The 11,647-nt window shown below is 47.8% G+C and overlaps 8 protein-coding genes across 8 annotated transcripts; 6 read left to right on the forward strand and 2 right to left on the reverse strand.

Annotated features, from left to right (window-relative positions):
• On the forward strand, nt 1–861 carry TbgDal_VII8810 (hypothetical protein, conserved; the record flags this gene model as incomplete). The annotated part of the gene is made up of 1 exon (XM_011777015.1): nt 1–861. The coding sequence occupies one exon, from the start codon at nt 1–3 to the stop codon at nt 859–861; it is 861 nt and encodes a 286-aa protein (XP_011775317.1).
• A 1,268-nt stretch (nt 862–2,129) lies between these two features.
• Nucleotides 2,130–2,495, reverse strand: TbgDal_VII8812 (hypothetical protein, unlikely; the record flags this gene model as incomplete). The annotated part of the gene is made up of 1 exon (XM_011777016.1): nt 2,130–2,495. The coding sequence occupies one exon, from the start codon at nt 2,493–2,495 to the stop codon at nt 2,130–2,132; it is 366 nt and encodes a 121-aa protein (XP_011775318.1).
• Nucleotides 2,496–3,068: 573 nt separating this feature from the next.
• Nucleotides 3,069–3,521, forward strand: TbgDal_VII8814 (hypothetical protein, unlikely; the record flags this gene model as incomplete). The annotated part of the gene is made up of 1 exon (XM_011777017.1): nt 3,069–3,521. The coding sequence occupies one exon, from the start codon at nt 3,069–3,071 to the stop codon at nt 3,519–3,521; it is 453 nt and encodes a 150-aa protein (XP_011775319.1).
• Nucleotides 3,522–3,822: 301 nt separating this feature from the next.
• TbgDal_VII8816 (hypothetical protein, unlikely) lies at nt 3,823–4,449 on the reverse strand (the record flags this gene model as incomplete). Its single annotated transcript, XM_011777018.1, has 1 exon — nt 3,823–4,449. The coding sequence occupies one exon, from the start codon at nt 4,447–4,449 to the stop codon at nt 3,823–3,825; it is 627 nt and encodes a 208-aa protein (XP_011775320.1).
• Nucleotides 4,450–6,972: 2,523 nt separating this feature from the next.
• TbgDal_VII8818 (hypothetical protein, unlikely) lies at nt 6,973–7,314 on the forward strand (the record flags this gene model as incomplete). Its single annotated transcript, XM_011777019.1, has 1 exon — nt 6,973–7,314. The coding sequence occupies one exon, from the start codon at nt 6,973–6,975 to the stop codon at nt 7,312–7,314; it is 342 nt and encodes a 113-aa protein (XP_011775321.1).
• Nucleotides 7,315–8,557: 1,243 nt separating this feature from the next.
• On the forward strand, nt 8,558–9,520 carry TbgDal_VII8820 (iron/ascorbate oxidoreductase family protein; the record flags this gene model as incomplete). The annotated part of the gene is made up of 1 exon (XM_011777020.1): nt 8,558–9,520. The coding sequence occupies one exon, from the start codon at nt 8,558–8,560 to the stop codon at nt 9,518–9,520; it is 963 nt and encodes a 320-aa protein (XP_011775322.1).
• A 1,087-nt stretch (nt 9,521–10,607) lies between these two features.
• Nucleotides 10,608–10,988, forward strand: TbgDal_VII8825 (hypothetical protein, unlikely; the record flags this gene model as incomplete). Its single annotated transcript, XM_011777021.1, has 1 exon — nt 10,608–10,988. One exon carries the CDS (start codon nt 10,608–10,610, stop codon nt 10,986–10,988), a length of 381 nt encoding a protein of 126 aa, XP_011775323.1.
• A 51-nt stretch (nt 10,989–11,039) lies between these two features.
• Nucleotides 11,040–11,645, forward strand: TbgDal_VII8830 (T. brucei spp.-specific protein, (fragment); the record flags this gene model as incomplete). The annotated part of the gene is made up of 1 exon (XM_011777022.1): nt 11,040–11,645. A coding segment is annotated over one exon (606 nt), but the record flags the coding sequence as incomplete, so codon positions are not given.
• Between the last annotated feature and the right edge of the window lie 2 nt (nt 11,646–11,647).

Genomic DNA, 11,647 nt, shown 5'->3' on the forward strand with positions numbered 1-11,647 from the left:
ATGAGTTCCATCCCCGCCAACAGCGTTACCTGCTCCATATGCCTCGAGCACTGGGTAGAACCGACGGAGTGCCTGCCATGCAGGCACATATTCTGCAAGAAGTGCATATCCAGAGTAGAACGGTGTCCTTTGTGCCGCTCGCACATAAGGGAAATGATGAGTGCTAATCGCTTCCTGCTTGAGGCGGTGGAAGGCGTTGTTGGGCATGACGGGGTTGAACAACGGGTAAGGAATGCAGAGCAACGAGCAGAGGAGGCAGAGAAAATTTTGGCGGAGATCGCTGGGCCGTTTTTGGAAACAGACAACGAAACATGTTGGGAGGCGAAGGCAAGGGAGAATGCAGAAAAGGTCATCGGAGGCCTCCGGTCCCAGCTGGGGTGTCTAAGAGCGAAGAAACGCGGTATGGAAGCAGCCATATCGAAACTGGAAGCGAGCAAGAGAAATTGTGCGCGGGGTCCGGATGTAAATCATTTTTTGCAGTGCCTTTCGGGTGCCACACTGCTTCCGCAGTTGATATCAACCTTTGCCCCAACTTCAACTTCGCGCGCCGCCATGGGTGTTGCAGCGAGAGCGGCGTTGGGGATGGTGACGCGAGGTCCTTTGGGGGCGGTCGCCGGTACCGCTTTGGGTGCAGTTGCCGCCGCAGCATTTGCGGGGGAATCGAGTGGGAGGCAAGGAAATGATGAGATAGATGAAGAAATACGAGTGAAAACAGCAGACCTGCGGATTTTAGAGCGTGAGATCGAGAACATCGAGGCCAACTTGCGTTTGGAGGAAGAGAAGGAGAATCGAAGGCAGTATTTTGTGGGGTTGATAAGGTCAATGGGACAAAATTCGGAGCGCGGGATGGGACAATCATAGTGTGCACCCAGGGACAAATGTCTCCCGCACTTGGAATGGAACAGAAACCAAAGGGAGTGCCGTAAAATGGGAGGAGGACAACCCTGGCGAAGAGTTGATTAGTTTCCCCCACGCATGCACGTAAGGAGTAGCGAGGAATTGTCTGGTCTCGGCGACTCGTCGGGGTGACACGGCGAAAGCAAATGCAATTGCTCGCTTGTGTACGCGCACATCTGTGGGTGCTGTGCGCCAAGAGGCACGTTCTAGGTCTGACATTTTGATTTTTTTTTTCATATGTGTGTGAAAGTGGGAATAGTTGTCTGTGCCAACTTTCGTTCTCGCTCACTTTACTGTGTGTGTGTGTGTGTTTTCACTTTTTTTTTGTTAATTTTGCTTGGGGTGAGGGGGGGACGTCCTGCCGTCTACCCCACTACCCTTGTGAAGAATCTTGTTGGTAACAGTGAGGTTCAACTAGGCGGCTCCGCGCCATGTGCGCTTGCCAGAAGACAAGTAGATAATGTAAAGTGGGAAGTTCTTTTGCTTCTATGTGTGAGTTTGGGGACTAATTGTGAGTCTGTTGCTGGTTAGCTCGCGTATGAAACAGAGAATGTGGTGATTTCATGCAAACCAACAGCCGTGGTTTCGCCGCATTGGCCTAGCGCCGCTGTTCCCCCATATTCTCCCTCCCCGTTCCACTGTGCAAACCTTTGTTGCCCTTTTCCTCCTGCGTGCTTACACCCCAGGTTACCCCCTGGAGAGCGAGATTAGCAGCAGTTGGAAGTACTCTATTTGACCAAACACTTGTTGAGTGATGTTACAGGCAAAACGCGACGTCGATCCGTAAGGACGTGCATCAACTACTTTCACGAACCCCACCGCTCGTTGTTTGTCCACTGTGTACCACCTCCTGCTTATAGTATAGTTGATATGTTTCTGTTATGCGGACAATGCAATATGATTTGTGCCAGCCCCTCGATTGGTGCGAGAGCATTTGGGGCACACTAAGACACAAGAACGTTACAAGTGAGTTGTGTGCATCCGATTTGGGCTGCTGGTGTGTGGTGCACCCGTTCCTCCAATGTCTCGTGCAATCGGCTGCGCTCTTTATCTTTATGGGCTCTGTCAAAAAGAGAGACGTTCCGTCGTGAATGCCTTATGCCTGGATGTACAGTCATACGTCCCGAGATGCGCACGCATGGTACTTCCACAGTCTCCATTGTAAATGAGACACAGCGGTTGGGATTAATCGCCGAAGGTGGGACGGATTACTTCTTTTCCGTGATTGTGCATTAAACCTGAGTGCAGAGGGTTAGGATGCCGCTGCCTACGCCGGTCACTCTTAGGAAACTTGGGCGGACCACCTGACAATTTCTGCGGGTGACTGTCGAGGCCGCTGACCGCAGCCTCGTTGTCGAAAAAAATATGTACCCCATAAAGCAAGCAGCCTCTGTCCGTATCTCGGAGGATAACAGTCCGATTGGGATCAGTGGCGGCGGGTGGGAGTTGGTTGCCAAAATGGTGTGAATCCTCCCCCTGTGGTGACCACACTTCTGGAAAGTCGATAATGTGGGGTGACATTCTTGGAGTGTGTGTGTGTGTGTGTGTGGTTGGCCATAGATCTTTATACTGCTTCCCTGCGGATGGGTGTTGAACATCGGTTTTTTGGAGGACGTGTATCACCGGCACGATTTCATACCCGGTCGGTAGGAGCTGAAGAATTTGGTATTTGTGAGGCAATAATATTTGCTCCACATGGGACTCGGATGTTAGTTTTGCCGCACGAATACTCCTTACTTTTGAGGACCTTCGCAATGTTAATATTGTGTTGTCGCATGAGGGGGGGGGGTTAAACTTTGGCTAAGTTTCCTGTTTCACCTATTCCGTTGTCCGGACTCGAATATGTATTTGTGGTGTGTATGCGCGTGATGCAATGGCTGAGAGAAACTGCAAACCTACACAAACGCATATATATATGTATGTATATATATATATATATATATATATATATATATACGTAATAAAGCGCTTTCATTGTCCCTCTCCTCGATCTGATGGAACTTGGATTTCTCAGAGGCACAAAACGGAGAAGGAAGCTACTTGTGTTTCCGATCTAAGCTATTTACTTCAAATTGTCTTCGTTATAGGGGAGTGGAGTTCTCAGGAACGTGTGCGATGGCGTGTCCGTTCGACACCAGCAATTTTCTTTTTGTTTGGTCGTCTTAATTTTGATGAGACCTGATGGATCTTATCACAAGGTCTTACCGCGTTTTCCCATAGGCGGGACCTTTCATGAGCACCGGCCACGATTCCCAAGCGGTTGCTGCCATCTGGATGAGAGGGGGCGGTGGGATTGTGGTTTATTAATTGATGAGGAGGTTGGTTTTATCCAATGCCATCGTCCTCGGAAGAAAAGCAATGTGTGCCTGAAACTAACAACGCCTCTAGGCGGTGTTCGAGAGGGGGTAACTGGGTGTTGTGTCACCTCCCGCCACCGATGGGGTGTGCCTTGCATATCAGATCCAACTATTGGGATGCTGTTGTCACGAACGGCACATAATCTGCAAGCGTACAGCTCATGCATCTATATATACACGTTGTGTGTACTGTTATTACCCTTTTTGCTGCACAAACATATGTCGTGCTCTAGCTGCCTCGCACTTCAAGGAAGGGAAGGCAATTAGTATATAAGAAAGGGGGATGCTGCAGAACCAGCAGTCCGAAAATGAGTGGTGGGAATTGAATAGTCTCCCGCAGGACAACACGGGAAATCAACCGCCTGTTAATGGCCATCATTGTCCCATGACGAGGCCGCGAGAAGGGGAGGGAGACATTAGAGCGCAACCGCCGTCACATCGCCAGAAGACTGAGGGCAATGAGCAACCTCGATGGAAGATGAGCTACGGTGAGGGGGATGCATCACTAACGAAGTGGCTGCGGCGGTTTGCGTAAGGTGGAACTGCGTGTTTCCCCCCTAAAGTCCCCTCACGATGCGTGGGTACGTTTGGCATACCTTCTTTTTTTTGTTTTGATTGAGCAATCCTCCCCAGGGGCGAGGGTGGAGGAGAATATGAGAAACCGGGCGTAAAAGATCTCCATGTGGGGGTTTCCCCTCCCCCGACCTTTTGGGAGTCGCTGCACCGACCGGTACGATTCATTTACCAAACGAAGGCAGGGGACCATTATCCTCGAGCAGTTAGGCGCTGCATGTCGATGAGGGGGGGGGGCGAAGACGGAGTACTCGGAGCTGAAGAGTGAAAAAACGAAGTTGTGGACGCGCTTTCGTGTAAAAAGTGATGTGAAGCCACATAGCGGTGTTACAAGCTCCAGGGCATGTTTCTCTGAAGGAAGGTGATGATGAGGCTCCCTTGACACATAGAGATTAGGGGTGGGGTTTTTTATATCAATAGAAATTCTGATGAAGTTGGACGACACGCTTCCATGTGGCAGCATAACTGCAAATGTGGAGGCCACATCACGAGCCGGTTCGCTGCGCATGGGATTATGAATTCCCCTTGAGAAATCGCGTGCCAACTCCGCGATGTTAGCGACATTTTGGGTTTCAGAGATATGAGGGAGTCTGGGGGATATGATGAGGGTGCAATCCGCCATTTGGGCTCACCACAACGAACAGGGTGACTTCTTCTAGTTTTTTTTTGTTATTGAAAGACTGGGGACTAGAAAGTGGTGTGTCGTTGGCTCGTCTCTGCTTCACTAATTTTTGCGTTACGAGTCGTAGGAGGGGCGCGCGGCTGCCTTCCTTGCGAAGGTGAAAGTGTTTATTATCTATCTTCCGGAGGATGATCATCATGGCAGGGTTAAATGCCATAATGGTCTGGACATCCATAGGAATTTTAACTATGGTGTCAGAAGAAGGCTTGGAGCGGCGTGCAACATTTGATACGGCGGACAATATTTGAACCATTCATGGGTGTACTCGGATAATGTTGCGTTACCGTGGTAGTGGTGACAAGTGGAGGAAAAAAAAAATTAACACGGAACGATTTATACGCGCGGTGTAGAGACGCTTTCGGGTTAGCTGTGGTGGTGGGCACAGTTCAAAGACATTTACTGCGTGGTATGTACCTTGAAGGTTTTCCCCTTGGGTAGAAGGAAAAATGAAACAAATGGAAGGGAAAGAGAGAGCACTGCCAACCTCATAGAATATTAATAGCGGGCGGGATGTGTCCGGAGATCACTTTTGATGTGTCTGGGGGCGGGGGGAAGGAGAGGGCAACAGCGATGTGGGGATTAAGGAAGCAGGGAAGGGATCAAACTTCTCCTTAGGAGCGCATGAGGCAATTCCATGTGCAACTTCGAGGCAAACTCGCTACCGTCTTCGTCGACGCAATGATACGAAATCCATCATTCTGTGAAGGGAAAGAGAGCCAAGAAAATTTGTTTGAGTGTTTAACTGCAGAGATGTAAGCGACCATTTGTAATTAAATAAATCATGGGAAGTGACGTATGAAGATGCCACTGAGCCGTTGTTTCCCCATTTGTGATGGATGAAATGGTGAAGAATGGGGCGCGACATGTTTCGGTGTCCTACTTCAGTATCTTTGGTGTGTTTTTGGGTGCAATGGAAATTTCGTTATCGTTTACGTTTCTGATAAGGTTTTTGCATTACTTGGGCGCACTCAGAAGGACCCTTTCAACAGGATCATCTTGTGATGTGGCAGCTGGTTAACGCGTTGCTCACATCGGCTTGCACCTTAAAATATTCTGCGCTACATTTTCTCATGGACATTTTCCCCGCACATTGCCGGTATATCGTTTAGTTGCCTAATGATGCAACCGCATTATTGACGTTTGGACCAAGCGCACTTTCGGATATCTTGTTGCTCTTTTCTTTTCCCGCTTCTCCATGTCTCTTCTTTGTTCCTGCTTCCAAACCTTGATGATGATCGAAAATTCCTTTCATGTCACCTCCGTTGGTAACCGCGTTGCACTCTGAAGCAGCTTTAATTCCTGTTTATTTTGTCGTTTTGCGGTGACTGTGCGATCTGCTCATCATCCCTTCACTGCTTATATGTGAGTCTGATGAGCGCAAGGCCTGCGACGAAGAATTTCTGTGAAAGGGACAGTGATGGGTTGCATATGTTTGTGGTGTTGTTTACGGCTGTTCTGTGGCAACGTATAGAGGAAGCGGAACTAGTAGAGTTGCGTGTACATTCACTTTTGCTTAAATGCATGGCATATGACACCTCGTTGCATCCTTCATCGTTTAGTTTGACTCACTAGCTGTCATTCCTTCATGCCACGCCCATTCACTTTTGAAAATGCATTTACCTGACTGCCACAACCCTCTGCGAGTTCTGCTCCACAGTTACTCATTCTGCCACATGTCACCGGCGATAAAGGCTTTCTTTTTTTCTTTTTTTACCTTTTATTTATTTCTTCCGTGTACACAATGAATGTCTCTGTGTGTGTGAGGATGGGGCTAGAAAGGTTGACCCCGTGGTACACAAGATTTTGTCGTTGATTTTATTTAAGTTGGCTGCTGAGAGGAGGGAAATCGAGCTCCTCAGAGGTTACAGTTTCCCGCTGAGTGTGTTTGGAGAAGTCTTTACCAACGAGATGCAGCAGTGACAGCACAGTTAAGCACTTATAATTTCAGTGAACCTGAAGGGAGAAAAAAAAAAAAGAAAACATGACAACTGCAATACCGAAGAGCGAAGGATCCACTGTCTTCTTCAGCGGGGAAGTGGACGAGCCGCGTACAAGAGTGATGGACGCACGACCTTAGCACCTCATGCAGGATAAAGGGTGGTAAAAATGCATATGTACGCGTGTATAAGCGTGTGCATGTTTTTTTTTCCTTTCACGCACATTTGCAGCGCGAAGTGTGCAAGATCCTGCCGGGTCATTGGCCTGTTTTTGTTAGGCGTACAACCCCACACATTTGTTTTTTTCGCTGAACCATGTGCTGCTGCTTGCAACTGCATTGATTCCACACGGACCCTTTTATGGATAATATATACATATATATATATATATATATGTTGCGTTTCCTTGTGACTCGTATGGGTTACTTTTGTGGCATCGATTGCACAACGCTTTTAGTCACGAATCCGGCGCGCTTCTCGTGCGGAGATAATCTTTTAGCGTGGGACCCATTTTAACGCACACTTGATGGATCTTGGAAACATTACGCATATAAGAGCCATTGGGACACTCTCTGCGAATATCATTGCAACGGAGGTTGGATGGCTGACAAAGACGTTAGATGTGGTGTACGCCAATATGTACTCGGTGATGCGTGTGGATTATTGCGGCCTGTCCGTGCAATTTTGCGGTAAAGTTACTTGCGACTCGTGGACTGGTGCGTGTTTGGGATGTGGAGTTGAAGTCGCTTTCAAACAGAGAATATTTTTGATCAGGCTCTGGCGGAAGCTGCCAAGTTTGTCGAATGGAGGGGGGGGAGGATCGGGACACTTTGCGCTTAGGTTTGATTCCAATAAAATCGCGTTGTAAATAGGGTTGGGAATGCAAGGGGAGCTAATATTTTGCGGTCAAGTTGAGGGGGATGGAAACAAAATGATGGGAAGCGTTGGGACGAATGAGTTTCAGGGTAAGGAAGGAGGAGAATGTGTTATTTCTTTGGTTTCCGCTGGGGGGGTTGAGTTTGAGTGGACGTGAGAGCGGCTGAGTTGTTTTGCCGTAGACGTGCTTCCAACTCCCTTAACTAAAGGGGCTATGGCTGGAACTAGGGTGCATATTTATAACGAATGGGTGGATGGAGCTAGTGGAGATAAACTATAGGATAAGAAATAGTGACTTGGCGAGTATCGTAACTTTTTTACTCGTTGTCTTTCAGTGGCCGGATCATCAGAGTTTTTCTCAGAAAGATCCCGTTCTAACTCGAAGCTTCGTGATACGGTACGGCATCAGTTAGCAGTGGATGGGGAGGCCATGCAAACACACCAAAGTGAAGAAGGGAGTGCCACTGGATTGTTGGGGTGATGGTTGCATTTTTGCCATCCACGTATTATTGTTTACGTGTTTAACGTTGAAACCACCGTTCCAGGAGTAAAAAAAAAGGTTTGTCTTAAGTTCCCGTTTCTACCTGCACAACGCTCCCCCTCTTCCAACAAATTGCGTATTTTTGGAATTATACAGAAACGACGCAGTAATCATGTCATTTTTCGCTCGCAGTGATTGACAGACCAATATCCCACCCTATCCCGTGTAAATATGTCCGCCCAGCTCCGTGAGATGGCTGGCTTTTAGGGAGCGAACAGATGGTTGCGTTGCTTGAAGTTTTTTTTTTTCCACCCATCGTCCTGTACATTCACTGATACCGATACCCAAGCCGTAAACAGCGTAACCTCCGAGGCACATTGCACGATGGATCTGAATTAGCATCATTATATGGTACTTAATTTAGCCGGCCAAAGGGGAGGATGCTGCACTGTTTACGGCTTGGGTATCGGTATCTGGTTGTTCCCCATTCCCCACTAAAATACGATTTCCCTCCCCCCCGTATATCGGATACATAAACAGTAATTCGCTGTTGGTTATTACGTTATTGCCCTTACTTTCTGTCATACGTTGTTGCCGCGAGTACAAGTTTAGCGTGTCTATCCTCTCGTGCCTTTTCTCTTCACATCCTCATAGGGACTTTGTAGCACCCGCCGGTCTGAATAATCATAAATAACATTATCTTCATTATTATTTTTTGGCGTCTTCTTATTGATATTTTCATCGACAGGTGCTAATGAATCACACTTCGATTCCAGTTATTGATGTGAGCCCTCTGTTTCGTGACGGTGAACATCGGGTGATGGACGTTGCCCAACAAATTGACTGGGCTTGCAGGACGTGGGGTTTCTTTCATGTCGTGGGGCATCCCATTTCCCCTGAACGGATTGGAAAGTTGATGGAAATGGCCAAAACGTTCTTCTCGCTTCCACTGGAAGAGAAACTTAAAATTAACATTCAAAAGAGCAAACATCATCGCGGCTACGGGTGCCTTAATGCGGAGAATGTTGACCCAACGAAGCCATTTGACTGCAAGGAAACATTTGATATGGGCTGCCACCTCCCTGAGGATCACCCCGATGTCGCAGCCGGGAAACCGTTGCGTGGACCGAATAATCACCCCACGCAGGTGGGGGGTTGGATGGAATTAATGGAAACACACTATCGCGATATGCGGGACTTTGCCCTCGTTATTCTTCGTGCCCTTGCACTCGCTATTGGCTTAAGGAAAGACTTTTTCGACAATAAGTTTGATGAGCCATTGAGTGTGTTCCGCATGGTGCATTACCCCGCACAAAAGGAGGGGTCGCGCCATCCTCTTGTTTGTGGTGAGCATACGGATTATGGTATTATTACATTACTCTACCAAGATTCGGTGGGCGGACTGCAGTTGCGCAATCTGTCAGATGAGTGGGTGGATGTGGAACCCATCGAAGGAAGTTTTGTTGTGAATATTGGGGACATGATGAATATGTGGAGTAATGGCCGTTACCGTTCTACTGCGCATCGCGTTCGCTTAACTACAACTGATCGCTACTCCATGCCATATTTCTGCGAGCCCGATCCTTATACTCTTATTGAATGCCTTGATCATTGTCATTCGCCAAGCAATCCTCCCAAATATCCACCAGTCCGTGCTGTGGACTGGTTGCTGAAGCGTTTCGAGGAAACATATGCCCATCGCAAGGCAAATATGTGAAGGGGCACCAGTGAGCGTATCCCCTACGCGTCTATGCGCTGCGGTGCCATGGCGTTGGTCAATATGGTTACATGAGTGCCGTGTAGGACGATGCCAGTGTGAGCCAGCGGGATGCTGTAAGAATTTGCGTAGCATCTTGCGCTTCAAAGGAAAAGAAAAGGAGGTGAAAAAGATGGTGGCTCGTGGGTCACTTTTCAACTTCTTTCGTCTTAATTTAAAACATAGGGGGTTTGCTGTAAGGCTCATCCTTTCCTTTCTTCCCTTCACCACTTTTTCTCTCACTTTATTTACTTATACTTTTTTTTTCCTTTTTCAAAATGGGAATAACTTTACTGCAGCGGTTGTTAACGGATTTCAGATGAACGGGGGAGGCGCGGTGTTGTGTCTTGGTTTTGATGTCTGTTCGCACTTTGGAAGGATAAAGGCACAAAGAAAAAAAAGGGGGACGATAACATTATTATTGCCTTACTTCTTCCTTAAACACCTTTCGGCTATTATGTTTTGCTACTGTTGTTGCTGTTGTTTTTGTCAGTGGTTCTTTGTGGCGCACTCTGGGAGCCCTTTCGTCTAGGGCGGACTCCTTTGCCTTCATCCAGATGTTCTTGCGGGGTGTTCTGTAACATAAAGAAGAGGAAATAGTAATAGTATGAGAGGGTGGTGGTGGAGGGAAAGGATCTCATCACTAACGATGACTGTAAGGTTGGTTCGGTAAGTTGTGCGTGCGCAACGCGTGTCATCATGCAGCATTCAGCCCTCAGATATATACTGCTCGGTTCGTTGTCCAATGCCATCTTTTAAAAAGATGTGAGTGAGTGTGTGTGTGTGTGTGTGTGCTTCTCGTGTGATGGAAGCGCTGGTTTGCGCTTTGCCTACTTCGGCCCCATCGGATTCTTACATGCGTGTTGTGCGGGGGGAGGGGAGACGTTTTAGCGCTGTGCATCAGTACCTTGTAGGAATGTCAAATGCATCCAGCCGCTGGCAAAACTGAGGTTGTATTTCGTATTTCTGGTCACACGATAACTGCACATGTCGCATTCCACACATCAGTTACTTGTTTTGTTTTTTTTTTTCGTCAACCGGTCACGTAATGATCGCTCGTGTAAGGCTGTGGTGCCCAGCGAAACTACTCCCGAGACTGCTATGGCGGCCGGCGTTTATGCCCGCTTTAGTTTGCGTGAGAAGCGCCATCTGTGTGGAATGGTGGGTCTGCGGTGCTAAGCATATACAAGCCCAATTTTGTGTGTGTGTTTCCGGGAGTTTGGTAGTGAGGAACTGTTGTTTTTTTTTTCCCCCTCTCATTTCCCGTAACATACGACCCGGATCATTTTTTTTTCTTTTTTTGCATGTGGGGAGGGGTGACTTTCGTGCACAAGTGGGGAAGCACACTGAGTTTGCTGAGAGCGCCAGTCGTCTGCGCACAATCAGACGTGGGTGTCGGCCAAAACTGATGTGCCACCATTGTGAGTAACTATGAGTTGTATTGTAAAGGCGTAACTGCCGTCTCATCTTTTTTCTTCCCATGTTTGAAGAAATTTCGAACAGCAAGTGGCAGATTTGCATGGAAATGGAGCAGGCTCCAGCGGTGTCAATATTCAGGCTTCTCACCGCGCTGATTTGCGCATCGAACATTGCAGTTGAGGCTTTCAATGTCGAGGGAGGCGTGAAGGATTTGAAAGAAGCAAATACGATGGTAAGGCACGGGATCCAGTTGGAGAGAATATCAGAGGACATCGCAAAATGTCTGAAGCACGATAAGGAAGACCCTGAAGGTTGGGAAAAGGCTTGCAATCTCGCTGAGGAAGCGCTGGATATGCTTAAAAGAATAGCTGGTGAGCTTAATGGACCAAGGGGAAATGTGGCTGAAAAGCCAAAAGCAAAACAGGGACATAGTGAGAAGATAACTGGAGGTTGGAGAGATTGGAGGAGGGAATCAATAAAACCAAGAATAGGTGTAAATGGCTCTTCCCCAACCTTAATGGGGACGACTGAGATGTATGTTTCGGTTGTAAAAGTATGTGTGGAAGGAGGTGGTGTGACAAGCATATGTTTAGTTGGTAGTGCCTCCAGCGTTAAACCTAACAGCAAGGATCTTCAGTTTGATTTTGATGCGTGTGTCCAGCACTGGAT

Source organism: Trypanosoma brucei, chromosome 7 (genome assembly GCF_000210295.1).
Source record: "Trypanosoma brucei gambiense DAL972 chromosome 7, complete sequence".
Taxonomy (NCBI): domain Eukaryota; phylum Euglenozoa; class Kinetoplastea; order Trypanosomatida; family Trypanosomatidae; genus Trypanosoma; species Trypanosoma brucei.